Source organism: Pungitius pungitius, chromosome 20 (genome assembly GCF_949316345.1).
Source record: "Pungitius pungitius chromosome 20, fPunPun2.1, whole genome shotgun sequence".
Taxonomy (NCBI): domain Eukaryota; kingdom Metazoa; phylum Chordata; class Actinopteri; order Perciformes; family Gasterosteidae; genus Pungitius; species Pungitius pungitius.
The window spans coordinates 369086-395000 of NC_084919.1; the positions used below are offsets into that span (position 1 = coordinate 369086).

Here is a 25915-nt window from a genome sequence, read left to right on the forward strand (position 1 = left end):
CGTGATTGGCCGCGGCGCGCGACGCCTCGGCCTGTGATTGGCTGCGTGTTACCACCCGCCAGACTGCTTCTCATTTCTTCTGTTATTTCTTTATTTCTGAGTGTGTCTCCGCTCGGCTCGAGTCAGGAGCTTTCTAATCGAGCGCTCCCTGGTTTACTTCCTCCTGTCCCTCGTGATCAGCTTCACGCGCGCTGCTGGCAGGTGAGTCTCGCGCTTTAATTCTTCTGTTATTCTCAAGTTGTTGCGCGTTCTTCTTAAAACACCCGAGCCTGCGCGCGCTCAGGTGCGCTCGTGCACGTCGCTTGGAGGCGGTTTACCTGAGGTCAGGCTGAACCCAGTGTCTCCTGTGCGCGTGCGTGTGTACAATAGTTGCATTGCTGGATGATAAAGTTGATGGAGCAGGTTGTCTTTGTTTCTACTGGTGAGTATGATCTCATTCTGTAACGTATGTTTATTATGTGTACCTTACATATAATATACATCTAATATAGATATGTATATATATTACGTATATAATGAAATATCTGACTACAGAATGAATGATTGTCTTATATAATAATAATAATGTTACAATTATATGCCACTGAATGAATATCTATTTACATTTTTTTTATTAAAATGTCAGCTCGTTTGTGTTTAAAATGGTCAGATATGTAAGTAAAATATAACATTTATAAATCAGTATTGTGCTTCGGGACAGAGGATGTCGCATGTGTACAGAATAAAGCCCTCTGAGGCTCATTTGTAATTTGGGATAAACACAATAAAATGAATCGAATTGAACAATTGATGAGACCGATGTGTCCAGCTGAGGATTCAAGTCGATCAATAGAATCATACGGTAAATCCTGGTAGACAGGTGTATGATTAATAAGGTTTCATTTGATTTGAGTGATTGTGAATGAATGTTTCTACCTGCTATGATGCATTTGTGGTGATCTAAAACGTGGGAAATCTCAGCGCAGCTCGATGACACTTTGTTGTCTCCGACTACACTTCCTGTTTCTCCCTCTCGCTCTGGGGTGAGTCGGTGCACGCTAATGGGGGGGAGGTGGGGGCGGGGCTTGTTTGGAGGGGGCGGGGCGTGTATCTTTGGCTCACACTGTCCCGTCATCATCTATTCTGGGTGCAGGGGAGGTTTCCTGTGTGTGTTGCTCAAATCCACTCCAGATGATGCCAGGTGATCGTCAGCAGGACGTCTGGTGTCTTCTGGACACAAATCAGCTCACAACAAATCAAAATATATTTCATATAGAAAGAAACGTCACACCCCATTTTCTTTGGGATCCCTTTGGTGAGAAGGTTCTGATGGGTTTGGGATCCCTTTGGTGAGAAGGTTCTGATGGGTTTGGGATCCCTTTGCTGAGAAGGTTCTGATGGGTTTGGGATCCCTTTGCTGAGAAGGTTCTGATGGGTTTGGGATCCCTTTGCTGAGAAGGTTCTGATGGGTTTGGGATCCCTTTGCTGAGAAGGTTCTGATGGGTTTGGGATCCCTTTGGTGAGAAGGTTCTGATGGGTTTGGGATCCCTTTGGTGAGAAGGTTCTGATGGGTTTGGGATCCCTTTGGTGAGAAGGTTCTGATGGGTTTGGGATCCCTTTGCTGAGAAGGTTCTGATGGGTTTGGGATCCCTTTGGTGAGAAGGTTCTGATGGGTTTGGGATCCCTTTGCTGAGAAGGTTCTGATGAGTTTGGGATCCCTTTGCTGAGAAGGTTCTGATGGGTTTGGGATCCCTTTGGTGAGAAGGTTCTGATGGGTTTGGGATCCCTTTGGTGAGAAGGTTCTGATGGGTTTGGGATCCCTTTGGTGAGAAGGTTCTGATGGGTTTGGGATCCCTTTGCTGAGAAGGTTCTGATGGGTTTGGGATCCCTTTGGTGAGAAGGTTCTGATGGGTTTGGGATCCCTTTGGTGAGAAGGTTCTGATGGGTTTGGGATCCCTTTGCTGAGAAGGTTCTGATGGGTTTGGGATCCCTTTGGTGAGAAGGTTCTGATGGGTTTGGGATCCCTTTGCTGAGAAGGTTCTGATGAGTTTGGGATCCCTTTGCTGAGAAGGTTCTGATGGGTTTGGGATCCCTTTGGTGAGAAGGTTCTGATGGGTTTGGGATCCCTTTGGTGAGAAGGTTCTGATGGGTTTGGGATCCCTTTGGTGAGAAGGTTCTGATGGGTTTGGGATCCCTTTGGTGAGAAGGTTCTGATGGGTTTGGGATCCCTTTGCTGAGGCTGTCTTCGTCCTGCAGGTTGACGGCCAGACGGCGACCACAATGGAGCCGAAGCCGTGCATCGAGTACCACGACCTAGAGGCCGCAGAGGCGCTCGTCAGCATGAGCTTCTGGGGTCAAAGGTCGCACAAGCCCCGCCCACTGACCCCCACCTCCGACTCCTGTGACTCCATCCATCTCCACCAGGAGGGGGGGGATGTGATTGCCCTGTCGTCATTGGTGAGAAACGTAATTATGGTCATGAACATAAATAATGTGTAAATATCCTACAATGTATTTAATGTGTACATATTTAATACATGTATCTATTTATGCATATTATATTTGAATATTTATCACATTATATATTGAACATATATATATGCAGGTAACATTTGATAATCCATGAATCTTCTTTCACGGTTCAGTCTTTTATTAAATAAAACAGATGACTGCAGTATAAAAACAAAATTAGACAAAAGTAAATGCATTATGTATGTAAATATATACAATAATATATAATGTATTCATTCATTAAGTACATGTATTACTATGTATACTTATATTTATATGTTTATAGAATGATTTATTTGTATTTACTTTTACCATCTAAATGACTGTGGTATTGTCTATTGGATCTTGGTATTTCTTAACAATTACTCTGAGTAATAAAGTAATATTAGTTGATTGATTGGGCTTTTCCTCCATCAGTGTATGACTCCGCCTCACAGTCCCAGCTTCGCTGAGGCCTCCACTACCTCCACCCTAAGTCCCGCCTCCAGCCCGGCGCTGCCCCGCCCTATCCCTGGCGCAGGCCCCGCCCTCCTCCTCAGTGACTCCTACACCTGCCCTCCTCCACCTTTCACTCCCCCCCCTCCCCTCGCCGCGGAGACCTCAGCACCTCCGCCCCAGGCGCAGTCGTCCCACGTGGCCCTGCCCGGCAGAGCGATGGTCACCAGCGTCATCCGCCACACCGGCGACAGTCTCTGCATCCCCCTGCCCGCCGCCAGGCCGGCGGAAGCGTCCACGCTGCCTCAGTTGGTGACGCCAGAGTCTCTTCCAGAGGACAAGGTGGCTCCTCTGCCCTCCCCCCCTCGCTCCTCCTCCTGCTCCCCTCCGGTCCTCTGCCAGGTTTTCCCGGTGAGCAGCAGGACGGGTGTGATCTCGGCCTTCGTGCAGGCGCCGGTTCAGGTGCAGACTCAGGGGGGGCCCCTGCCGCAGGGCACCGTGATGTTCGTGGTGCCCCAGGCGTCCGTGTCCCAGGCGCCGCAGGGCACGCAGACTGTCGTGACGCTGGGCAACACTAAGCTCCTCCCCCTGGCACCGGCGCCCGTTTACATGCCAACGGCAGCGAGCGGCTGCGGTGCCTCGCAGGCCGACTTCTCCCGCAGACGGAACTACGTCTGCAACTTCCCCGGCTGCAAGAAAACGTACTTCAAGAGCTCCCACCTGAAGGCTCACCTGCGCACGCACACAGGTGAGGCCTGATGTCACCTCTGTCTCAATCAGTACTTTCAAACCTTTGATGATTGATATCGAACTCAAACAACCAGCATTCATCCCGATGTGATAGCCTGTTAGCATGCTAACATCAGCAGAGTGCCACGTCTTTAAGGGATCAGGTGACTTCGTAGCTTGTTTACTCTATGATGAAAGAGCGTCTCATTAAATCAAAGGCACCGGCTAAATAACTATGTTTGTTCTTGTCACACAACTAGACGTCTTTATTACAAACACAGGCTGACGATCTTCATTACACCAAATAATTAGGAAAAAAGCTACAAAATCAAATGCCAACAACACAATTAGAACGTCACGTACATTACACAAAGCAAAGATCAAAGGCCACTTCTTCTTCTCTGCAGGCGAGAAGCCGTTCAGCTGCCACTGGGACGGCTGCGACAAGAAGTTCGCCCGCTCCGACGAGCTTTCCCGCCACCGGCGCACGCACACCGGCGAGAAGAAGTTTGTCTGCAACGTGTGCGACCGCCGGTTCATGCGCAGCGACCACCTGACCAAACACGCCCGGCGGCATATCACCGCCAAGAGGGCGTCGGCTTGGCCCGCCGAGACCCGGGACCCGGGACATCCACAGAGGGGCCCTGCCCAAGGGCCGGAGCGGGGGCCTCAAGGGCTACTTCCCGTCGGCGTGCTGGTAGCCCCCGCCAACTGATGGGCTCGGTCCTCCCCGCCCTACGGGGGCGACCCAGGACCCCCGAGGGCTGGGCTTAAAATGTGACTGTCAATCAACTCCACATCCGGAGGATCATTTTTTACAAATCAACTCTGCTGGGGAACAATGGTCGCTTAGCTCTGGCTGCGTCAACGTTAGCTTCATTTACAACGTGAGGCATCAGATAAAAACTCTACGGACACAGCAGCGCCTCCCAGAGGCTGAAAACACTCATCACGTTCCAAGAGGGTCTTAAAAAAGATTAAAGGAAAGGGGGCGCTAGAGGAAGGTTGTGTTATCCAAATTAATACCGTTATCCTCTGTGAGTACGACATGTTTGCTGTACTTTGAGCTGAATGCTAACGTTAGCATATTAGCGTGAAATGTTAACGTGTCATGCTACATCAACCTTAGCAGGTTAGCCAACTTTAACATGCTGATATCTGTACCGTTAGCATGCTAACAGTAGCAATTAGCTCAATTCAATGGTTTAACAGTCACCCTGTTAAAATGTTATAGTTCAGCTTTTGTTTGACCAACTCAACTGAGACGTTTCCACATTTTAATTTTTTTTTAGTTATAGTAATAAGCGTTAATTTCCCCACCAAGAAAACACGTGAACTCGAGATGAGGAGGACAAGGGTCCATGTCCAGATGGTCCCAGGTAACGTAGACGAAGGACCGAGCGAGTTTCCCATTGAGCTCAGGAAATTTTATTCTAAAACCAACTCACCGGAGGAGGAAGGAGGTGTCAAGCTGCTACTCATCCAGGACAGGATCCAACTGGATCCAACTAGAACTAACTGGATCCAACAAGATCCAACTGAAACCAACAGGATGCACTGGAATATAGTTTTTTTTTTATTTAGCTTGTTTTTGACCCCCACCCCCCCGTCGAGTACCATCATGTTTACTTCATGTGTAAATGTCATGTTTGCTCTTATTTTATCCGCTGCCAAAGCCTCCGCCTCGTGCTCCTGTTCGTCTGTGACTGTAAATACTGTACATATGGTATCTATATGAATGTTAACATGTATTCCAACAGTACGAGTTATTGATATTTTAGGGGATGTCAGTAGACAGTATTCCTCACTGTGATGCTACCTTTGCTTTACACCGTATAATTATTATTTAATAAACATTTTACATATCGTAGCCAGTAAGGAAAATCCCTCAGTATTAAATGTTATTCTTAATAATAAAGGCATATATCGGAAAATAATCCCATTTCTGGAAGGTTGCCTGTAATCGGCAGTGAAGAATACATTTTTATAATGAAAAGGTTACCTAATTATCATATTTTAGCTTCTCTCTATATATATCAGAGCCATATATATATATATATATATATATTATATATATATGTAGAGAGAGATAATGTTGCAGATATTACACAGTAGTAAGTATACAGAACTGGTACATTAGAGGTAATAATAGTATAAACATTGCCACTTCCATTTCACCTGTGATGAATTGCACTCTCACACTGGGCTATACGTACATATGAATATAAATACATTATAAACATAAAGAGTATTTTCTTTAGATAAAACTAATCCATCGGAGTGTATGAAAAGTTTAAATAGTAATTTACAGGATCACAAAGTAAAATAGGTACTATATTACTTCTGAATTAGTAGTTTTATTTAGATAGTAATAATTTTATGTCGTTTTTTACTTTTAAGAGTACTTAATAATGAATAAGTACATAACCAATAAGTTGAAAAAACATACATTCCTGGACAGTTTGCTGTAAATGATGAGCTTCAAATAATGACGTGTTTCTTCATTAGTGTACATTCTATAAAATAATAGAATCACGTGGTGAAGGTTCTGCTCAACGAAAGCGGCGCTGTGACGTCTTCCCTTCTACAAGCGGAACTCTCTTCCCCAACCACCCTGGTAACAGCGATTGTCCAATCAGGAGGCAGTTTTCAGGGGGCGTGACCAATGGGAGAGGACGGCGTTGAGCCGATAAAGTGAGCGGGCCGCGTCATTGGTCGCTGAGGGACCCGCCCCCTTGGTTTACTGACCGACATTCGGTCGAAGCCAAAGAGAATGAATTAAAGAACAGAAATAAATTCCATTGGTAAATAAATAATAAAGGAAGTCAGGTAGAGCGGTACTTTAAAACAACACGAGACGAGGATCAATATGCCTGATTATTATATATGCTTTATATATATATATTCTAATTTTGGTCAAGGATGAAAATGACTGGGGAAAACTTTAAAACAAAAACCGGAAATGCGTATTCAATCCGAAAGTGGAACACATCGGGAGAAACAATGGCCGTTTCTCAATACCTAAGACGGCGAGAACGGACTCGCGTTCCCGCGAGAATAGACTCGGGAGACAGACTCGGGAGTCCTGACTCGCAGGTTCGGGAGAACGGTCATTTCCGCAATTGGAACAGCAGCTGACTTGATGACGTCACCACGTCAGCTGGTCTTCCTAATACGTTTTTATTTTAGTTTTTTACTTAAATATTTTACTATTCAGTCAGAAAATTACATTACGTTACTTAAAAAAGTAGTATTTATAAACTTCGACATAAAGTTGTGTTTATTTTCCTCTGTCGTTGTTGCCTGTTGCTGAGGTGAAATGCATTCTGGGATATATGTCTCTCACAAGAACAGACGAGCCTGCTTCGATGCATGCCCGGTAAAATGGGCGGGGCGAGCCACATCCGGGTATTATGACCGTTCTCGGCCAGATGCGGACTTGAGAATTGGAACAGTACTCGGGCTGCGACTGATGACGTTTCACGAGTCCACGAGAACAAAAGTCCACACAAGAACGCATATTGAGAAACGGCCATGGAGTCTTCACAACTTCGCTCACAGATTTACCTACAATTACAATTACATTTGCTGACGTTGCAAGTACCGAGAATGGTCCACACTTTTCCATCAGTATGAAGGTAACAAGTGAGAGTGATCAGGCTAACTGTTAGCTACTGAACTGCTAACTAGAATGACAACTCATTAGCGTGTCCACTCAGACATGATGTAAGTAGAGTATAGAGGAAATAGAATACCTTACTAACGCATTATAGTCTGCTTTTAATGAAGCATTGTGGTTGTTCTGTAGTGAACGTGTTGTGTGCAGCGACAATGATGTTAAAGCCGAACGCAACGTCATCAGCTGCCGTTTGTGGCTCCGCTCAAACAGGCTCCTTTGTCCTTTTGGGGGTGAAATGGTTCCAAGGAAAGGGACTAGAGCCCATGTGTCAAGCTTGTGACCCCCGTATCTGAACCCAACCTGAAATGAGTTAGACAGCCCATCAACAGGGACGGAATGAAACGACACATTTGGGGAATAACAAGATCAGCCCGGTACGCTACAGTTACTTTTTCTCGTTGCTTGCGCCATTTGTTTAGAAGATTAACGCAGCGATTGCGTATTTCCGGTAACAAATACGCTTGTGAAAAGGTCTATTGAATTCACTTTTTCACTTGATGCAATTATTGTTGCTTTAGATAACAGCATCTGCTAAATAAAATGACGTGTAATTATTATTATGGTTACACTGGTTATTATGATTGTAATAATGATTTGCATTATCTCTAGAATAATACTACATGTCCCTGATTGTTTCTGACGTGGCATTTGAAGAGTTCTCTGAAGAAAGCTTATGATTATGAGGTTGGCTTACTGTCGCTAGGGGGCGACTCCTCACCTACATTTACCCGCTGTGTTCTCAAGCAACCAATCAGAGCCAAGCCTCGAGGCCGGAAACAGCTGATTTCAGTCGGTTCTGGCGCCATGTTTGAGAAGGCTTTTGTTTGTGCTTCTGAGACAGAAACGTGTCTATATATCTGTACATGGAGTCAAATTACCCGGATGCAATCTTACTTTTGACACTATAGGCTTAATGTGAGTTTACGTTCTCACATCTGATAAAAACAGTACCACCTAAAGGTGTTGTATGTTATATGTATTCATACAAATATATATTGTCTAGACGAACAAGTCTTTATATTAGTCAACCCAAACAAGTATGTAAAGACAAACGAAAATAAAGCAAGTTCTATGTGTAACAACAACTATACGTGTTCCGTAAACTCATTTAATGGGTTTCATAACGTCTCTTTAGTGGAGTTTTGTAACCTGGACTCAAACGAAGCCGGATGACGATCCAGCAGCACGTGATGGCGGCTTCGCCACCTGATTGGCTGCCACTTTAAAGAGACCCCCCCCTCACGCGTTCCTATTGGCCGGCTGCCTTCTGGCGCCAAGATTCCAATAAAGCAGGCAGCGGACGGCGGGAGCGGCTTCAGTCTGCTGTCCTCGTCTCCTGCTGCTCGAGCTTCAGCGCTTCTTCCCTCGACTCGAACCTCTTGTGCTCCTCAGAGAAGCTCGACATGTTTCCTACCCGCAGTCCTCTCTCCGTGAAGGCCCTCAGCGGCCAGATGGACAACATGGCGCTGGACAAAGAGAACACGGTGAGAACCAGCAAGTACTAGCTGCGTGTACTAGCTGCGTGTGCCGGTACTAGCTGCGTGTACCGGTACTAGCTGCGTGTACCGGTACTAGCTGCGTGTGCAGGTACTAGCTGCGTGTGCAGGTACTAGCTGCGTGTACTAGCTGCGTGTACTAGCTGCGTGTGCCGGTACTAGCTGCGTGTACCGGTACTAGCTGCGTGTACCGGTACTAGCTGCGTGTGCAGGTACTAGCTGCGTGTGCAGGTACTAGCTGCGTGTACTAGCTGCGTGTACCGGTACTTGTTGTTTGACGGAGGCCTTTTCTCTCTTTCAGCCTCCGAGTCTGAACTCGAGCCGCATCCTGGCGTCTAAAACCGCGCGAAACCTCTTCAATGACGCCACGGTGAGTGACGTCATCTAACGCAGAGTGCCCCCATTCCCCTTAAAGTCTGCTTTTGATGTGTCGTTTTGATCAGTTTTGTTCTCGTGGCGCCCAAAATCTCTGTTGTGGCGCCAAACTGTGAACAGCTGTTGTTGTTCGTGATCGATGCCTCCAGTGGTGCTTGAGTGGATCGACTACATGTTGATGAATGCAGCAACACACGTTCTAGTTTCTCACACGTGACCTTGTTATCACTGCGGGCCACGGAAATGCTGCCTTTATTGATCTGCAGCAGATCATTATGTGCTTATTGGATACAGGATGAATATGTGGTGTTGGACACCTGGATCACGTGAATCTGTTAGACACCACTCATTCTACTCATTGGGTACTGTGTAGATCGATTGATCGTAGCATCCTAAATCATGGTTTCTGAGAACAGTGTGATACATAACATGAATTCTGCTGATCATTTAAAGACCCAAGTGTAGCAATGCGTGTGTTCTGTGTCTCAGTCCAAAGCCGTGAAGAAGAGCAGCCATGAGGAAGAGGAGCCTCTACTGAAGGAAAACCCTCGCCGCTTTGTCATCTTCCCCATCAAGTACCACGACATCTGGCAGATGTACAAGAAGGCTGAGGCCTCTTTCTGGACCGCAGAGGAGGTAACCACGGAGACGAGTGTGTGTGTGGGGGGGCAGAGCCTCCAGGTGTCTGGTCACGCTCACGTCCTGTGTTTTGTCCAGGTGGATCTGTCCAAGGACCTGCAGCACTGGGAGTCTCTGAAGGACGACGAGAGGTTCTTCATCTCTCACGTGTTGGCCTTCTTCGCCGCCAGCGACGGCATCGTCAACGAGAACTTGGTGAGAGGGCGGCAACAGCGCTTACATTTGTTCTAATTACAAACCTAAATTGTACTTCAAATATCCTAAAATATCCCCCTTGTTGTTCTGCATGTGACCACCAGGTGGAGCGCTTCTTGCAGGAAGTGCAGGTGACGGAGGCCAGATGTTTCTACGGTTTCCAGATCGCCATGGAGAACATCCACTCGGAGATGTACAGCCTCCTCATCAACAGCTACATCAAGGAGCCCAGCGACAGGTGAGCAGGTCATACTCGTCTGTGGGGGGGGGGGGGGGGGTCTCTGCCGGTTGGGTCTCACGGTGCGTTCACTGACCCACAGAGAATACCTCTTCAATGCCATCGAGACGCTGCCCTGTGTGAAGAAGAAGGCCGACTGGGCCATCAACTGGATCGGCAACAAGGCCGCCAACTACGGTAAGACACAGAGCTCCCTGTGGTGGGGCCCGCGGGGTCCGATGCCGCCTATTGATCCCGTCTCTCTCTCCCTGGTTCCTCCAGGAGAACGCGTGGTGGCCTTTGCCGCCGTGGAGGGCATCTTCTTCTCTGGGTCCTTCGCTGCCATCTTCTGGCTGAAGAAGAGAGGCCTGATGCCCGGCCTGACCTTCTCCAACGAGCTGATCAGCAGAGACGAGGTCATCATTGCTCATTGATCGGGGGTTCGTTGCTGGTCTCACTGTGTGCGTGGGGGTCCTCACTGGTTCCTCTTACTGGTTTCAGGGTCTTCACTGTGACTTTGCCTGCCTGATGTTCAAACATCTGGTAAACAAACCATCAGTAGAAAAGGTCACTGCGATCATCCGGAACGCCGTGGAGATCGAGCAGGTGGGTGGGCTCGCTCGCATCGCCGCCCCACTCGGCCGCTGGTCTCGCTGGTCTCACTGGTCTGTGGTTGGTTCCCCTCAGGAGTTCCTGACGGAGGCTCTGCCGGTGAAGCTGATCGGGATGAACTGCGACCTGATGAAGCAGTACATCGAGTTTGTGGCCGACAGGCTGATGCTGGAGCTGGGCTTCACCAAGGTAAGGGCGTCCCAGCAGGACCACGGCTCCCAGTAGGGCGCGGGGGCGGGTCTGTGGTGATGAGACGCGCAGGGGTACGGACCTCAGCCAGTGATGGGGGCTGAGTGCTGCTGCAGACGCTCTGACCGGAGGACGAGTGGTTCACCGGCAGAGCGACAGCAGCACGACACAGACGCTGGACTGAACAGACCGGGTTCTCCTGGGGGGGGTACGAAGCCTGGTGGACCAACTGTAGACCTCACAGAACCCCATGTTCCTCTCTGCAGATCTACCGGGTGGAGAACCCCTTTGACTTCATGGAGAACATCTCTCTGGAGGGGAAGACCAACTTCTTTGAGAAGCGAGTGGGCGAGTACCAGAGGATGGGCGTGATGTCCGGCACCACGGACAACACCTTCAGGCTGGACGCCGACTTCTGAGCAGAACCGCACCGCCTCCTGATAGGCCCGCTACCTCACTGCCCCAGTGCATGCTGGGAGGCGCTCTGACCCCAGACCAGTAGGAGCTTACTCTACTGGTGGTTTGGATCAGAACTCTTTTTATATTTATAAAACCTGCTATATTAGTATGTTTTGATGGAGTTTTTAAATATGGAATTAATGTGATTTATTTGTACAGTTGGTGTTTTTTTTAATAAAACCTTGATATACTTGATATACGTCTCTTGTCATCACGTTCTGAGCTTTATGCTAACGGGCTGTTTCTTTATCATAAAGCCCTCTTCTACTCTGACAATGTAAGGAAATTATGGAAATGTCCTTAAGTGCATAACAAATATCCAGAGTCTAAAATCCAGCTCATTTAAATGTTTATAAGCTAAGGTTAGGATTAGTTAACATGAAATATTGAGCTATCTTATGTTTTGTTTTGCTTCTTTAATAAGATTCAACAAATAAAGGCTTTATGTAAGTATGAAACCCACTGAGTCATTGTCTCATGACCAGTGACGTCATGCTGTCCAACCTCCGCAGGCTGTAATGCGCGTCGTCAGCTGACCGTGTTCGCACCCGCAGTGTCTCTGCGTGATGACGTATTTATCCTCGCTAACGTTTGCGTGATGACGTAGAACCAGGAAGTAAACAAAAGTCCAAACAAGCTTCGCTTTTGTGCCACAACATGTCTGTTTCTAACCCGAGACAAAGCTTTTCTAACCCGGTGAGTTTCCTCGGTTCTCGCTCATCGTTGTCTCCGTTTTCTTGTCGCCATTGAAGTTCACTTTGTTACGGACCTTTTCCGGTTAGCATGCGAGCTAGCACCTGGGCTAGCCGCTTCGTTTAAGAGCTGCTCAAAGTAATGAATTTTGAATGTGAGCCTTTTATGACATGTTTAAAATTGTTACCTGAGTTATGTAATGTTCTATTTGTGAATTTACTATAAATCCCATCGAAGTGCGTCATGCTTAATTCTAACTTAATTTGAATTGGCTTTGAGTCCAGTTTAATGTTTAATAACCTCTGAATTGGACACTTAAACTGTGAAATACTAAAGCATTAGTGAATAGTTACTGGTGTCAATCATTGAGCTGTAGATCACTTTGCAACATTACAACTTTATTTAGGAGGTCCTAAATGTTCCCTGTGAGAAGAAGAGAATAATAAGTTCAAAAGGAGGTGATTTGTGCATCAATGACTCTAAAAGCCCCACGATGACGATGATGATGATGACGTGATCTTCCTCATCAGGCGATTCCTTTCGCTGGGACCATCCTGGGAGGACTGCTGCCCGGCGAGATGGTTCTCATTCAGGGCTCCGTGCCGCCTGGGGCCCACAGGTGAGGACCAGCCCAGAAGAGGTGGAGTAGGATAACCCCTGTCTCATTGACCCCCCCCCCTCACACACAGGTTCCAGGTGGACTTCCTGTGTGGCAGCAGCGTGAAGCCGAGGGCCGACGTGGCCTTTCACTTCAACCCGAGGTTCAGAAGGTCTCCGAGCATCGTCTGCAACTCTCTGCAGGACGAGCGCTGGGGCCCGGAGGAGCTCCTCCACACGGGGGCCCTGAGGCCCGGGGAGACCTTCGAGCTCGTGGTCCTCGTCCTCAAGGACGCCTTCAAGGTCAGAGACGCTTAACATAGGTGTGTGTGTGTGTGTGTGTGTGTGTGTGTGTGTGCATATATCTACTCACACACTACTGGTACTTCAGGTGGCAGTAAACGGGGCCCACCTGTTGGTGTTCAGTCACCGAGTCGATCTGCAGCGAGTCGACACTTTGTCCGTTTCTGGAGACGTCGATGTTCAAGCTGTTGGAATCCTCCCGGTTCAGGTGGGTCACAGGGTGTGAGGGTCACAGGGTGTGAGGGTCACATGGTGTGAGGGTCAGGGTTTAAAGGTCACAAGCGTCCCGTTTGCCTCAAGAAAAGTATCAAACTTGTGTTATTGTTGTTTAGAGTGAAGTTTCACCTGTGACCAGTCCGACCAATCAGGAGGCAGCAGAGAGTAACCAGAGACCTCATCAGACGGTTCGTACTCACGTCGACTTCCTGCCGAGCTGAAATCAAATCAATTTGTCGCAATACAGATTCTAATAAAATAAAATAAGTAAACTTGCCATGTGGAGTCTTTATTACATCACTATAACATCTTTTACCTTTTTAAAAGTGTTTGTGATTGAAAATGATGAATAAAATAAATGTCTTGCAGCTGATGAGCTCTTCTGGTGATTCGGTGAGTTGTGGAAGATAAAAAGAGACTTTTAGGTCTGATGTAGATTTGAATTCTTCATATTACTCTGGCGCTCATAGAATGAGGACGTGAATGAATTGACATTTGACGCATATTGTCCCCACAGGGCGTCCCCTTCAGGGCGGAGCTTGTGAGCGGACTGAGTGTCGGACGCAGCGTCTCCGTCTCAGGGAGGACCAATGAGAACGCTCGGAGGTGAGCCTGCCGCCCCCCCTCTGGTAATAAAGCCTCCAACATGACGACTTCTAACATTTCTTCTTCTGTGGTGCAGCTTTGCGATAAACCTGCGGGTCGCCGGCGGCGACATCGCTCTCCACCTGAACGCTCGCCTGAAGGAGCGCGTCTTCGTCCGGAACTCCTTCCTGTCCGAGTGCTGGGGCCCCGAGGAAAGAAAGATGGCCGCCGCATTCCCCTTCAGCGCAGGGGCGTACTTTGAGGTAAGAAGAAGATCTACAGCAGCAGAACACAAGGGGCCCCTCTCCTCAGCTAACAGGAAACACTGCTGGGGGGCCAGAGATGGCGTTGAGTCTCCTTGGTGGTAACGAGTGGTTTTGGACTTCCTGTTCATCTGGGACCCGTCTGTGAAGCCTACAGAAGGTTGTGTGTTTGGATCCCAGTAGATGAGCAGTGTGTGACGTACTCGTCTGAACCCCCCCGATGTCTACGCCCTAAAGGCAGTGAGGTGCTGCCATGTGATTGGCTGATAAGAGTTCTGCTTTATAAACATCTGGGCACAGACCCGACGTGTAGATCTGTGTTTCGTGACCAAGACTTTGATCCTTTAGCTTTAGGACCCAATGCTTCAGCAGTAGAACACTAACTAGAGGAAGCAGTGCCTTCTGGGAGTTGTAGTCTGACGTCTCATGTGTTTGTAGGTGATCGTCCTCTGTGACTCTCGGGGGTTCAAAGTCGCCGTGGACGGCATCCACCAGCTGGACTACCAGCACCGGGTCCAGGACCTGAGCCGGGTCTCACAGCTGGAGGTCCTGGGAGACGTCACGCTGCTGGACCTGAAGGTCTTCTGACCTGTGACCTCTGAGTCACCGAACATTCCACAAATCAGATAAAGCCACCAGGACAAGTTCAGCTTTATGAAGGAGTTTGATCTAAACGATTGTTATTTTCAAATTGAACTAATAAATAATTCTTTAATGCGATCAGTTTGATGTAAACTCATCCCTCTGGTTAAAGTCAATGCTCCACAACAGCCCGTTAGCTTAGCATAAAGCTCAGAATGTGATGACAAGAGACGTATATCAAGTATATCAAGGTTTTATTAAAAAAAACACCAACTGTACAAATAAATCACATTAATTCCATATTTAAAAACTCCATCAAAACATACTAATATAGCAGGTTTTATAAATATAAAAAGAGTTCTGATCCAAACCACCAGTAGAGTAAGCTCCTACTGGTCTGGGGTCAGAGCGCCTCCCAGCATGCACTGGGGCAGTGAGGTAGCGGGCCTATCAGGAGGCGGTGCGGTTCTGCTCAGAAGTCGGCGTCCAGCCTGAAGGTGTTGTCCGTGGTGCCGGACATCACGCCCATCCTCTGGTACTCGCCCACTCGCTTCTCAAAGAAGTTGGTCTTCCCCTCCAGAGAGATGTTCTCCATGAAGTCAAAGGGGTTCTCCACCCGGTAGATCTGCAGAGAGGAACATGGGGTTCTGTGAGGTCTACAGTTGGTCCACCAGGCTTCGTACCCCCCCCAGGAGAACCCGGTCTGTTCAGTCCAGCGTCTGTGTCGTGCTGCTGTCGCTCTGCCGGTGAACCACTCGTCCTCCGGTCAGAGCGTCTGCAGCAGCACTCAGCCCCCATCACTGGCTGAGGTCCGTACCCCTGCGCGTCTCATCACCACAGACCCGCCCCCGCGCCCTACTGGGAGCCGTGGTCCTGCTGGGACGCCCTTACCTTGGTGAAGCCCAGCTCCAGCATCAGCCTGTCGGCCACAAACTCGATGTACTGCTTCATCAGGTCGCAGTTCATCCCGATCAGCTTCACCGGCAGAGCCTCCGTCAGGAACTCCTGAGGGGAACCAACCACAGACCAGTGAGACCAGCGAGACCAGCGGCCGAGTGGGGCGGCGATGCGAGCGAGCCCACCCACCTGCTCGATCTCCACGGCGTTCCGGATGATCGCAGTGACCTTTTCTACTGATGGTTTGTTTACCAGATGTTTGAACATCAGGCAGGCAAAGTCACAGTGAAGACCCTGAAACCAGTAAGAGGAACCAGTGAGGACCCCCACGCACACAGTGAGACCAGCAACGAACCCCCGATCAATGAGCAATGATGACCTCGTCTCTGCTGATCAGCTCGTTGGAGAAGGTCAGGCCGGGCATCAGGCCTCTCTTCTTCAGCCAGAAGATGGCAGCGAAGGACCCAGAGAAGAAGATGCCCTCCACGGCGGCAAAGGCCACCACGCGTTCTCCTGGAGGAACCAGGGAGAGAGAGACGGGATCAATAGGCGGCATCGGACCCCGCGGGCCCCACCACAGGGAGCTCTGTGTCTTACCGTAGTTGGCGGCCTTGTTGCCGATCCAGTTGATGGCCCAGTCGGCCTTCTTCTTCACACAGGGCAGCGTCTCGATGGCATTGAAGAGGTATTCTCTGTGGGTCAGTGAACGCACCGTGAGACCCAACCGGCAGAGACCCCCCCCCCCCCCCCCACAGACGAGTATGACCTGCTCACCTGTCGCTGGGCTCCTTGATGTAGCTGTTGATGAGGAGGCTGTACATCTCCGAGTGGATGTTCTCCATGGCGATCTGGAAACCGTAGAAACATCTGGCCTCCGTCACCTGCACTTCCTGCAAGAAGCGCTCCACCTGGTGGTCACATGCAGAACAACAAGGGGGATATTTTAGGATATTTGAAGTACAATTTAGGTTTGTAATTAGAACAAATGTAAGCGCTGTTGCCGCCCTCTCACCAAGTTCTCGTTGACGATGCCGTCGCTGGCGGCGAAGAAGGCCAACACGTGAGAGATGAAGAACCTCTCGTCGTCCTTCAGAGACTCCCAGTGCTGCAGGTCCTTGGACAGATCCACCTGGACAAAACACAGGACGTGAGCGTGACCAGACACCTGGAGGCTCTGCCCCCCCACACACACACTCGTCTCCGTGGTTACCTCCTCTGCGGTCCAGAAAGAGGCCTCAGCCTTCTTGTACATCTGCCAGATGTCGTGGTACTTGATGGGGAAGATGACAAAGCGGCGAGGGTTTTCCTTCAGTAGAGGCTCCTCTTCCTCATGGCTGCTCTTCTTCACGGCTTTGGACTGAGACACAGAACACACGCATTGCTACACTTGGGTCTTTAAATGATCAGCAGAATTCATGTTATGTATCACACTGTTCTCAGAAACCATGATTTAGGATGCTACGATCAATCGATCTACACAGTACCCAATGAGTAGAATGAGTGGTGTCTAACAGATTCACGTGATCCAGGTGTCCAACACCACATATTCATCCTGTATCCAATAAGCACATAATGATCTGCTGCAGATCAATAAAGGCAGCATTTCCGTGGCCCGCAGTGATAACAAGGTCACGTGTGAGAAACTAGAACGTGTGTTGCTGCATTCATCAACATGTAGTCGATCCACTCAAGCACCACTGGAGGCATCGATCACGAACAACAACAGCTGTTCACAGTTTGGCGCCACAACAGAGATTTTGGGCGCCACGAGAACAAAACTGATCAAAACGACACATCAAAAGCAGACTTTAAGGGGAATGGGGGCACTCTGCGTTAGATGACGTCACTCACCGTGGCGTCATTGAAGAGGTTTCGCGCGGTTTTAGACGCCAGGATGCGGCTCGAGTTCAGACTCGGAGGCTGAAAGAGAGAAAAGGCCTCCGTCAAACAACAAGTACCGGTACACGCAGCTAGTACACGCAGCTAGTACCTGCACACGCAGCTAGTACCTGCACACGCAGCTAGTACCGGTACACGCAGCTAGTACCGGTACACGCAGCTAGTACCGGCACACGCAGCTAGTACACGCAGCTAGTACACGCAGCTAGTACCTGCACACGCAGCTAGTACCTGCACACGCAGCTAGTACCGGTACACGCAGCTAGTACCGGCACACGCAGCTAGTACACGCAGCTAGTACTTGCTGGTTCTCACCGTGTTCTCTTTGTCCAGCGCCATGTTGTCCATCTGGCCGCTGAGGGCCTTCACGGAGAGAGGACTGCGGGTAGGAAACATGTCGAGCTTCTCTGAGGAGCACAAGAGGTTCGAGTCGAGGGAAGAAGCGCTGAAGCTCGAGCAGCAGGAGACGAGGACAGCAGACTGAAGCCGCTCCCGCCGTCCGCTGCCTGCTTTATTGGAATCTTGGCGCCAGAAGGCAGCCGGCCAATAGGAACGCGTGAGGGGGGGGTCTCTTTAAAGTGGCAGCCAATCAGGTGGCGAAGCCGCCATCACGTGCTGCTGGATCGTCATCCGGCTTCGTTTGAGTCCAGGTTACAAAACTCCACTAAAGAGACGTTATGAAACCCATTAAATGAGTTTACGGAATGATCCAAACAAAGACACCAATTACTTGTAATACTTAAATCGTTAAACTGTGGAAAATAAAGCAATTCAGTAAATATGTTTGCTATCATCGTTGAAGAATAGCGCAACATTGACTTCCGCATTAAGATATTCGCTTTTATTTCAGCATTTTTACGTGTCGATCTGCTCTTTTTACAGTTTTAATAGTATTATCACCGATGTGTGACCTTTAGAAGCAATGTCTTCCTCACTGTTGTTTCATAACAAAGGCGTTGCCTCAAAATTAAGCGCCAAAATGAGAATTTAGCATACATTATAAACAATGTGTTTTACTTCTTAGCGACGTTGTGATAATCAGAAATTACATGAAGTGGTTTTGGTCTTGAGAATTGCCAAATTGTGACACATTTCGATTATATTCCTGTTACTTCAAACAAACAAACGCCGATTTAACCGAAATAGTTGGGTTTGTGTTGGTTGAGCGGATGTGTTGTACCTTCCATCCGTTCATGTTTCGGGCTCCAAAACACCAGTTTATCGTCATTTAAAGTCTAAATTCAGACCGTTTAAAGTGGATTTCATCTCGAAAAGCGGATGTGATCCGAGACAACTGTTCGGCTTCCGATGGGACCGAGAGCGCTGATTGGCTGCTGTATGTGACTCTTCTTCTTCGATGGTGTTATACGGCAGCACGCAGTCGTTATGACGCGTTGCTGCCGCCCTCTGGAGCTCGGGCAGTGACGCCTGTATATAATACATGTTCGATTGCATTCCAGTAACACTCATCTATGTGGCCATTTAATCCTCATTTTGATAAAGTCCTCTTTGGGCTTCCATACTTCTGACTCATGATGCAAAGGAGCGCCTTTATTTCTAATTAGATTAAGAAATATTACCTGTGGTGTGCCGCAAGGATCAATACTGGGTCCAAAACTATTTATTATTTATATAAATGACATAAGTAATGCATCCAGGATCCTGAAATATGTTATTTTTGCAGATGACACAAATGTATTCTGTGAAGGAGGGAACCTCGAACAGTTGTTGGAGGCGGTCTCGACTGAGTTAACCAAGTTGAAATTGTGGTTTGATATAAATAGATTATCACTTAATGTAAAGAAAACCAAATTTATGGTCTTTGGTAAAAGTAACACACAAGCAAACACACACATTGAACTAAAGATTGATAATATAAAAATCAAAAGGGTGTTTGAATACTCCTTTCTAGGTGTAATGATAGACCACAAGCTCAGGTGGAGGCCACAGGTCACTCGTGTACACTCAAAATTGGCACGATGTGTAGGGATACTAGTCAGAGTCAGACATATATTGAATATACAATCACTGCATGCACTGTACTGTACACTGTTTGCCCCCTATTTGAGTTACTGTGTGGAAGTGTGGGGTAATACCTACAAAAGCACCCTACAGGCAATATGCACAATTCAAAAAAAAGCAATACGGATAGTTAATAAGGTGGGGTACTATGAACACACAAACACATTATTTCTGAAATTAAATATATGGACTTAAAAGATTTTAAAACGTTACAGATTGTATTTAAAGCAACAAACAGCCTACTCTCAGGAAACCTTCAAAGTTTGTTTAGCGACAGACTAGGAGACTATAATTTAAGAGGGAGACTGAAACTGAGGCAACCAAAGGTGCACTCTACACTCAAAAGCAGGTGCATATCGGTCTGTGGGGTGAAGTTGTGGAACAACTTACCAGATAAGATCAGAGATTGTAAACATATTGCACAGTTCAAAAAACATCTTAAATTATACACATTAGCCAAATATGAGACCTGTGAAAATATTCAGTGACGGAAATTTAAATTGTTTTTATTTGTGAGTGTGAGTATGCGTGCGTGTGTGAGGGTGAGAGAGTGTGTGTGAGAGAGTGTGTGTATGTATGTATGTATGATATTAATCTCCAAATATATACAAATTGAGAATATGGATAAGATAGGGGTGGGTATCTATAAGCTTTTGCTTCTCTCTACTCCTTTTCTTGAACAAAAGGTGACTTTTCTAATTTTGTGGTCTATGTCTATGTTGATTTTTAAATAAATTTAAATATTTTTCTTTTTTTAAATGTCTACATGTTCAAGAAATAAAATGCTTCAAATCAAAATTAACCGGATTCTCATGCACATGATGTTGTTTATTGTGTAAACATTTGAACATTTAGAACAGAAGAGTTTAGAAGAAATTAAACAACAATTAATTGTGACTTTAAAGTACTTGGTGTCACTTCTAGAATTATTATATATATATATTATAATCCAAAATCCAAACACATAGAAGGTTCCTAGCTTGTTTCTACCCGGTCCTTTTACGCAGACGGACAGAATTAAACATGGCAGCCGCTGATGGAAACATGACCGCTAACGTGGGAGAAGAAGCAGAAAAAGACCAAGAGGCCAAACTGCAGCTGTTAAAAGGCAAGACAGCTGTGAGCAAGTCGCTCATGAGCTTACGTGTCTGTGTGTGACGTCATAGCAAAGACAACTGTCCTCCATAACTCGGCTTGTTTTAGTGACCTCGCGCATTCACACAGTAAAAATCGAATTGTACGATTGCTGAATATTTGGGGCTAATTGTCAGTAAATATAATAAAATGGGTTTTCCCGTAACAAGCTAACTAACAGGGTTCCTCCTTTTAATGTTCGTTCTTAAAGAGCACTAATCTACATCTTTACTGTTTATCTGAATATTAAGTTGTACGGCTCCGTTCGGCTTGGAATAATCCCCCAAAACGGTGTTACTAATGTAAAATAACATCTTAACGTCTTCTCTCAGGTGTGAGACTTTAAAAAAGAGAAAATGAAAACAATGAGCTTTTGTTCACATTAATGTCCAAGACGAGCATCCGGTTTGTTGAGAAGAGCGTTTCACAGAAGAAGAAGAAGAAGAAGTAATGGATGGAGACTTCCTGTGTGCAGGTGCAGCTTTCCTCACCACGGTGGCGTCTGCAGGGATGCTGGCGGGATTCGGCTCCTCGTTGGCGCTCGCCAGGAAGAAAAGTCCCGGCTGGTTCAGTAAGGTGAGCCCCCCCTCTCCCCCCCCCTCTCCCCCCCCCCCCCCCCCCCCGTGACGCTTTGAACAGTCCACTCAACTAATTCAAGCTAAAAGAAATATAGCAGTAAAATGAAAAGATGCGTATACAAGCTTAAAGGGATTCAGTAACAATAAAGGAAATGGTGCGTTCACTGGCTGTAGTTCCCTGACGGTGCGTTCACTGCCCCCCTGCAGGGCGTGGTGTCCACAGCAGCCGTCCCAGAGAGCGGAGCCTCTCTGGCCCTCCGAGCTCTGGGTTTGGGTTCCCTGTTCGCCTGCTGTGGGGTCGGCCTGCTGAGCGCCGCCGTGTGGAAGCTCCTCGGGGTTCACAGCGTGCGTCTGTGTGCGCACGCACACACACACACCCACACACACACATGCACACACACACACACATGCACACACACATGCACAAACACACACACACACACAAACGCACACATACACACATACACACACACGCACACATGCACAAACACACACATACACACACACAAACGCACACACACATGCACACGCACGCACACACGCACACAAACACGCACACACACACACACACATGCACAAACACACACACACAAACGCACACATACACACACACGCACACATGCACAAACACACACATACACACACACAAACGCACACACACATGCACACGCACGCACACACGCACACAAACACGCACACACACACACACACATGCACAAACACACACACACAAACGCACACATACACACACACGCACACACACACAAACACACACACACATGCACACGCACGCACACACACACACGCACACATGCACACGCACGCACACACACACACGCACACAAACACGCACATGCACACACACACACACGCACACATGCACACGCACACACACACGCACACATGCACACGCACACACACACACACACATGCACACGCACACACACATGCACACGCACACACACACACACATGCACACACCAGGTTCCTGTGACGTTCTTCTTCGTCTCTTTCAGTTATCAGAGTTCAGACACAAGATGCAGTCGCTCTTCCCGACCGTCCCGAAGAACTCGGAGGAAGCTTCTGGACCTGTGGACTGGGACGCTGTCTTTAAGTCAAAGTGACGTCCTGGTTCTGGACCTGTGGACTGGGACGCTGTCTTTAAGTCAAAGTGACGTCCTGGTTCTGGACCTGTGGACTGGGACGCTGTCTTTAAGTCAAAGTGACGTCCTGGTTCTGGACCTGTGGACTGGGACGCTGTCTTTAAGTCAAAGTGACGTCCTGGTTCTGGACCTGTGGACTGGGACGCTGTCTTTAAGTCAAAGTGACGTCCTGGTTCTGGACCTGTGGACTGGGACGCCGTCTTTAAGTCAAAGTGACGTCCTGGTTCTGGAGACTTTTTGGCGACATGGACTCCATTTAAAACGTGTTTGGCTCAGAGACCCAGAAGGATCGTGATGGACTCCAGAGGCCCAGAGTTCATAAAGAGTCAAAGGTCACGTTACATTTAGGGGCCCTGGTTTCTGCCAGCAGGACACCCTGCTTGGCGGGTGGAGTTAGACGCAAATAAACTGAAGTGCAAAAACAAACCAGCAGTCCAGTTCTTATCGGCGTGTTAGCGTGTTAGCATGTTAGCTTCATGCAGCTAACACGCTAAGATTCCACACTGCTGGTTTCTGTAGTTTGTTTACCAGGAATCATGTTGATGGAGGAAAAAATAAACTTTCATCTTAAGGTCCCACATGTCCTTCTACATGAGAAACTCCTGTTAACAGTATATTAACTATTAAAATGTTCACTTATTCATTTTGTTGAAATACTGTCATTTAAGAAATGTATATGATCTTAAATTACAATATTCAGATTACTTTTTAAATTGATGTTGTTGTACTTTGATGTTCTGATGTTTCCCCTAAAATCATAAATCATTTTTAATCACTAAACTTTCAACAGGAACTTTATTAAAAAGTCTTCTGGCCCTTTGGAAGTAAAAGTTACAGCCGAGTGAAATGTTTTAAGACAGAATTACGTCAGGTGACGCAGCGTTGCATCATGGGAGTTGTTTGTAAAGGAAGCTGCTTCATGTTCAGACGTAACGTTCTGATATTTTTATTTTTGTTGTCCTCCTCCACGCTGATAGGAAGCTTGTCCTCCTTGCTGGCCTGTTGGGGACATGTTGACCTCCTGGGTCTCCTCACCTGATGGGCCCTGGGATAGCACCTCCTGCTCGGGGGGGGGTCCCAGCAGGGTCCTGTGGCCCCCGGCTCCCACCTCGTACTCCTCCAGGATGCTGAAGATCTGGACGAGGCAGCGGCGGTAATACTCCACAATGAGCTTTTATTTTGAAACCCCACTGCTTCACAATAAAAGCCTTTCTGGGTATCGGAGGATAAGCGAGTCGGACCCGTGGGCGGCGGAAGGAGCTCGCGCTGCTGATGGTGTCCAGGTGCTCTCTGCTAACAGGCCGGACTTCAGTGACATCATCACCCGCCACGCCTCCGGGGTTCCTGATTGGACGAGATCAATCACAGCGAGAAACACACAACCCTTCTGCCATGTTGATGTGAGCAGCGCCCTCCACCTCCACCTCCTCCACCTCCACCTCCACCTCCTGACGCTCAGAGCCTCACAGGAGGCTTGTTGGTGGTAGATGATTCCGGGCTGACGTCCTCCTCTTGTTGCTGATCTTCATCCTCCGTCTCCTCCTCTTCCTCCATCCACCAGTCCAGATGATTCATTCTGCATTATTGTCTCATTTGATGATTACATCAGTAGTGAAGAGTGCTTTTATGTTTAAATAATCAAACTGAAAATGACCAGTTATTCTACTAAAGTTTCACCCAGGATGAACGGATGTCTTTATCTCACACGTTTTGGACTTTTTACACAGAACCAAACCCAGAGGCTTTTGTGTGTATAATAATATAATATAATGTTAATATATAAAAGATAATAATAAGGATTCATGTCAATGAGTCGTGTTTAAATGGAATGACTGAAAATGGGGGTTTTATTTAAAAAACAGCACATGAACCTGTTACATTCTCATAGAAATGGAGAAAATTACTTTTTCCAAGTTAAATATATTTTCTCGTCCCAAAGTATCAATAAAAAAGTCAAACAAGTCGGGATTCACTGAAAACTCAAAGCGCCGAACTCGGCCTCGTGCAGCAGCTGCTGCATCTTGGTTCTGACCCACGACTGCTTCTCAGCAGGAAGCCTCCTCATGGCCGGCGCCAGGCTCAGCAGGAACAGGGTCACATGGTCTCTCTGGTCCAGGTCCCGGTCTCGCTGCGCCTCCCTGGCCTCCATCCTCCTCACGTACTCCTGCAGCAGGCCGTCGCTGCTCCTCCTCCTGGCTCGGGTCGGCCTGCTGGACGCCTCCTCCTCCTCCTCCTCGCCGTCGGTTCGGTCGTCCAGAAGCTCCGCCGCCACGGCCTCCTGCTCCTCTGTTTTCAAGTGGCTGAGGCGGGAGGCGGAGCAGGGCGGCGGGGGGAGGTGACGGAGGTCGGGACGAGGAGGCGGATCCGAGGAAGAGGCCAAGGAGGCGGCGAGCGACGTGACGGACTGCATCATCACCTCAAAGAGCTCCCTCATGCTGTCGTGCGGCGTCGTCGTGGCGACCCCCGAGGGCGACTCCGTCTTGGCCTCCTTGAACCCGACGGCGCCGTCTCTGCTGGCGGAGGACGGGCGCTTCCTGTGGAGGAAGGAGGAGGACGAGGAGGACGAGGAGGTGGTGGTGGTTGTCGTGGCGTCGACTACGGAGACGTCTGAGGGGGCGGAGTCAAGAAAACACGTTTTATTCTCTTCAAGAGAAACAGACCAAAGACCCCCCCCCCCCACAAACCGGGTCCTTCGGAGTAGATCAGGCCGTAGTGGTCTTCGTCGTCGCTCCGGGGCTCCGTGGTGGTGCTGCAGCCCGTCTCAGAGGGGGGCAGCAGGGGGGGCGGGGGGTCCAGAGCCCACCCGTTGCAGCCTGCGGCTCTGGCGTCGATGAACGGGTTCAGGAAGGACAAGATGGCCGAGTACCTCCAGGGGCGGTAGTTGAAGAGCCCGATGCCGCTCTCCCGCCGGTCCTTCTCCCGCTGCCTCTCCCTCCGGTGCTGGTCCCGCAGCGTCTTCCACTTCCTGCGGCATTCCGCCTCTGGAGAGCACAGGAAGTTACATCGTCCAATGAGCCGCTGGCGAATAGTCTTTAAGATTTAACTTGTTCATCTAATGAAGGCGACACAGTTCCCCTGCAATAATACTCACAATTAGGAATATATCACAATATTTGTGTCCTCTTCAAGCTGCTTTAGGAAAACAAATATGACGCAGAAATCAATGTTGTCAGTTATTTAAAAGGAAGCCAAATGGAAGGTGTTTGGTGGACATTAAATACACAAATGACTTCATTGTTCTTGTGCTGCATGACATTTGTGAGGAAATATTGAACTTTCTTACTGCATTAGTCCAATAAGCTTTAGTTAAGTGTATCTACTTAAATAATAATACATTCTAGTTTTAGGTTTGGTGGTTTTAAATATTTACGTCTTCAGTAGGAACCAATAAGCTTTGGAGCTGGAAGCTGCAGACAGTCGGACGGTATTAAAGGACGGACTTATTGTTTTGATCTTTGCTTTGGAGCT

General features: G+C 48.1%; 6 protein-coding genes across 8 annotated transcripts in view; 4 read left to right on the forward strand and 2 right to left on the reverse strand.

The window, feature by feature from the left end:
- The first annotated feature begins 207 nt into the window (after positions 1–207).
- klf11a (Kruppel like factor 11a) lies at positions 208–5524 on the forward strand. The gene is made up of 4 exons (XM_037450045.2): positions 208–421; positions 2236–2436; positions 2908–3673; positions 4062–5524. Exons 2-4 carry the CDS (start codon positions 2260–2262, stop codon positions 4367–4369), a joined length of 1251 nt encoding a protein of 416 aa, XP_037305942.2. The 5' UTR covers positions 208–421; positions 2236–2259; the 3' UTR covers positions 4370–5524.
- A 1646-nt stretch (positions 5525–7170) lies between these two features.
- On the forward strand, positions 7171–11695 carry LOC119195247 (ribonucleoside-diphosphate reductase subunit M2). 2 transcript variants are annotated; one of them, XM_062559705.1, is made up of 11 exons: positions 7194–7292; positions 7544–8817; positions 9131–9199; positions 9694–9840; positions 9922–10038; positions 10143–10276; positions 10359–10453; positions 10538–10671; positions 10757–10861; positions 10943–11056; positions 11323–11695. In XM_062559705.1, exons 2-11 carry the CDS (start codon positions 8737–8739, stop codon positions 11473–11475), a joined length of 1149 nt encoding a protein of 382 aa, XP_062415689.1. In that variant the 5' UTR covers positions 7194–7292; positions 7544–8736; the 3' UTR covers positions 11476–11695. The 2 variants fall into 2 exon arrangements, with proteins under 2 accessions (XP_037305945.2, XP_062415689.1); XM_037450048.2 differs by having other exon boundaries at positions 7171–8817.
- Positions 11696–12055: 360 nt separating this feature from the next.
- Positions 12056–14886, forward strand: lgals8a (galectin 8a). Of its 2 annotated transcripts, XM_037450060.2 has the most exons (9): positions 12056–12211; positions 12739–12827; positions 12898–13108; positions 13197–13316; positions 13441–13512; positions 13694–13717; positions 13842–13930; positions 14007–14172; positions 14611–14886. In XM_037450060.2, the coding sequence occupies exons 1-9, from the start codon at positions 12173–12175 to the stop codon at positions 14758–14760; spliced, it is 960 nt and encodes a 319-aa protein (XP_037305957.2). In that variant the 5' UTR covers positions 12056–12172; the 3' UTR covers positions 14761–14886. The 2 variants fall into 2 exon arrangements, with proteins under 2 accessions (XP_037305957.2, XP_037305958.2); XM_037450061.2 differs by lacking the exon at positions 13694–13717.
- Positions 14887–15024: 138 nt separating this feature from the next.
- LOC119195248 (ribonucleoside-diphosphate reductase subunit M2) lies at positions 15025–18863 on the reverse strand. The gene is made up of 11 exons (XM_037450050.2): positions 18731–18863; positions 17866–18214; positions 17503–17571; positions 16862–17008; positions 16664–16780; positions 16426–16559; positions 16249–16343; positions 16031–16164; positions 15841–15945; positions 15646–15759; positions 15025–15379 (listed from the first exon to the last, which is right to left on the reverse strand). The coding sequence occupies exons 2-11, from the start codon at positions 17944–17946 to the stop codon at positions 15227–15229; spliced, it is 1149 nt and encodes a 382-aa protein (XP_037305947.2). The 5' UTR covers positions 17947–18214; positions 18731–18863; the 3' UTR covers positions 15025–15226.
- Positions 18864–20553: 1690 nt separating this feature from the next.
- tmem242 (transmembrane protein 242) lies at positions 20554–22807 on the forward strand. The gene is made up of 4 exons (XM_037450065.2): positions 20554–20680; positions 21182–21282; positions 21492–21629; positions 22301–22807. Exons 1-4 carry the CDS (start codon positions 20596–20598, stop codon positions 22406–22408), a joined length of 432 nt encoding a protein of 143 aa, XP_037305962.1. The 5' UTR covers positions 20554–20595; the 3' UTR covers positions 22409–22807.
- Positions 22808–24096: 1289 nt separating this feature from the next.
- LOC119195253 (uncharacterized) overlaps positions 24097–25915 on the reverse strand; it is a 3390-nt gene continuing 1571 nt past the window's right edge. Inside the window, exons 3-4 of the mRNA XM_062559669.1 lie at positions 25132–25428; positions 24097–25054 (exon numbers count right to left, since the gene is read on the reverse strand). Coding sequence (XP_062415653.1) covers positions 24417–25054; positions 25132–25428 — 935 coding nt within the window. The 3' untranslated portion in view covers positions 24097–24416. The remainder of the gene's footprint in view (positions 25055–25131; positions 25429–25915) is intronic.

Excerpts from the sequence above, each read along its gene's own strand:
- klf11a (XM_037450045.2), top strand. The coding sequence starts at position 2,260 with ATGGAGCCGAAGCCGTGCATCGAGTACCACGACCTAGAGGCCGCAGAG. Across the intron at positions 2,437-2,907 it reads TGATTGCCCTGTCGTCATTG|TGTATGACTCCGCCTCACAG; the intron begins GTGAGAAACGTA and ends TTCCTCCATCAG. Across the intron at positions 3,674-4,061 it reads TCACCTGCGCACGCACACAG|GCGAGAAGCCGTTCAGCTGC; the intron begins GTGAGGCCTGAT and ends TCTTCTCTGCAG.
- LOC119195248 (XM_037450050.2), bottom strand. The coding sequence starts at position 17,946 with ATGTTTCCTACCCGCAGTCCTCTCTCCGTGAAGGCCCTCAGCGGCCAG. Across the intron at positions 16,344-16,425 it reads ATCAAGGAGCCCAGCGACAG|AGAATACCTCTTCAATGCCA; the intron begins GTGAGCAGGTCA and ends ACTGACCCACAG. Across the intron at positions 15,946-16,030 it reads AGCTGATCAGCAGAGACGAG|GGTCTTCACTGTGACTTTGC; the intron begins GTCATCATTGCT and ends TACTGGTTTCAG.
- tmem242 (XM_037450065.2), top strand. The coding sequence starts at position 20,596 with ATGGCAGCCGCTGATGGAAACATGACCGCTAACGTGGGAGAAGAAGCA. Across the intron at positions 20,681-21,181 it reads CAAACTGCAGCTGTTAAAAG|GTGCAGCTTTCCTCACCACG; the intron begins GCAAGACAGCTG and ends TCCTGTGTGCAG. Across the intron at positions 21,630-22,300 it reads AGCTCCTCGGGGTTCACAGC|TTATCAGAGTTCAGACACAA; the intron begins GTGCGTCTGTGT and ends CGTCTCTTTCAG.
- lgals8a (XM_037450060.2), top strand. The coding sequence starts at position 12,173 with ATGTCTGTTTCTAACCCGAGACAAAGCTTTTCTAACCCG. Across the intron at positions 12,212-12,738 it reads GACAAAGCTTTTCTAACCCG|GCGATTCCTTTCGCTGGGAC; the intron begins GTGAGTTTCCTC and ends CTTCCTCATCAG. Across the intron at positions 13,931-14,006 it reads ACCAATGAGAACGCTCGGAG|CTTTGCGATAAACCTGCGGG; the intron begins GTGAGCCTGCCG and ends TCTGTGGTGCAG.
- LOC119195247 (XM_037450048.2), top strand. The coding sequence starts at position 8,737 with ATGTTTCCTACCCGCAGTCCTCTCTCCGTGAAGGCCCTCAGCGGCCAG. Across the intron at positions 10,277-10,358 it reads ATCAAGGAGCCCAGCGACAG|AGAATACCTCTTCAATGCCA; the intron begins GTGAGCAGGTCA and ends ACTGACCCACAG. Across the intron at positions 11,057-11,322 it reads TGGAGCTGGGCTTCACCAAG|ATCTACCGGGTGGAGAACCC; the intron begins GTAAGGGCGTCC and ends TCCTCTCTGCAG.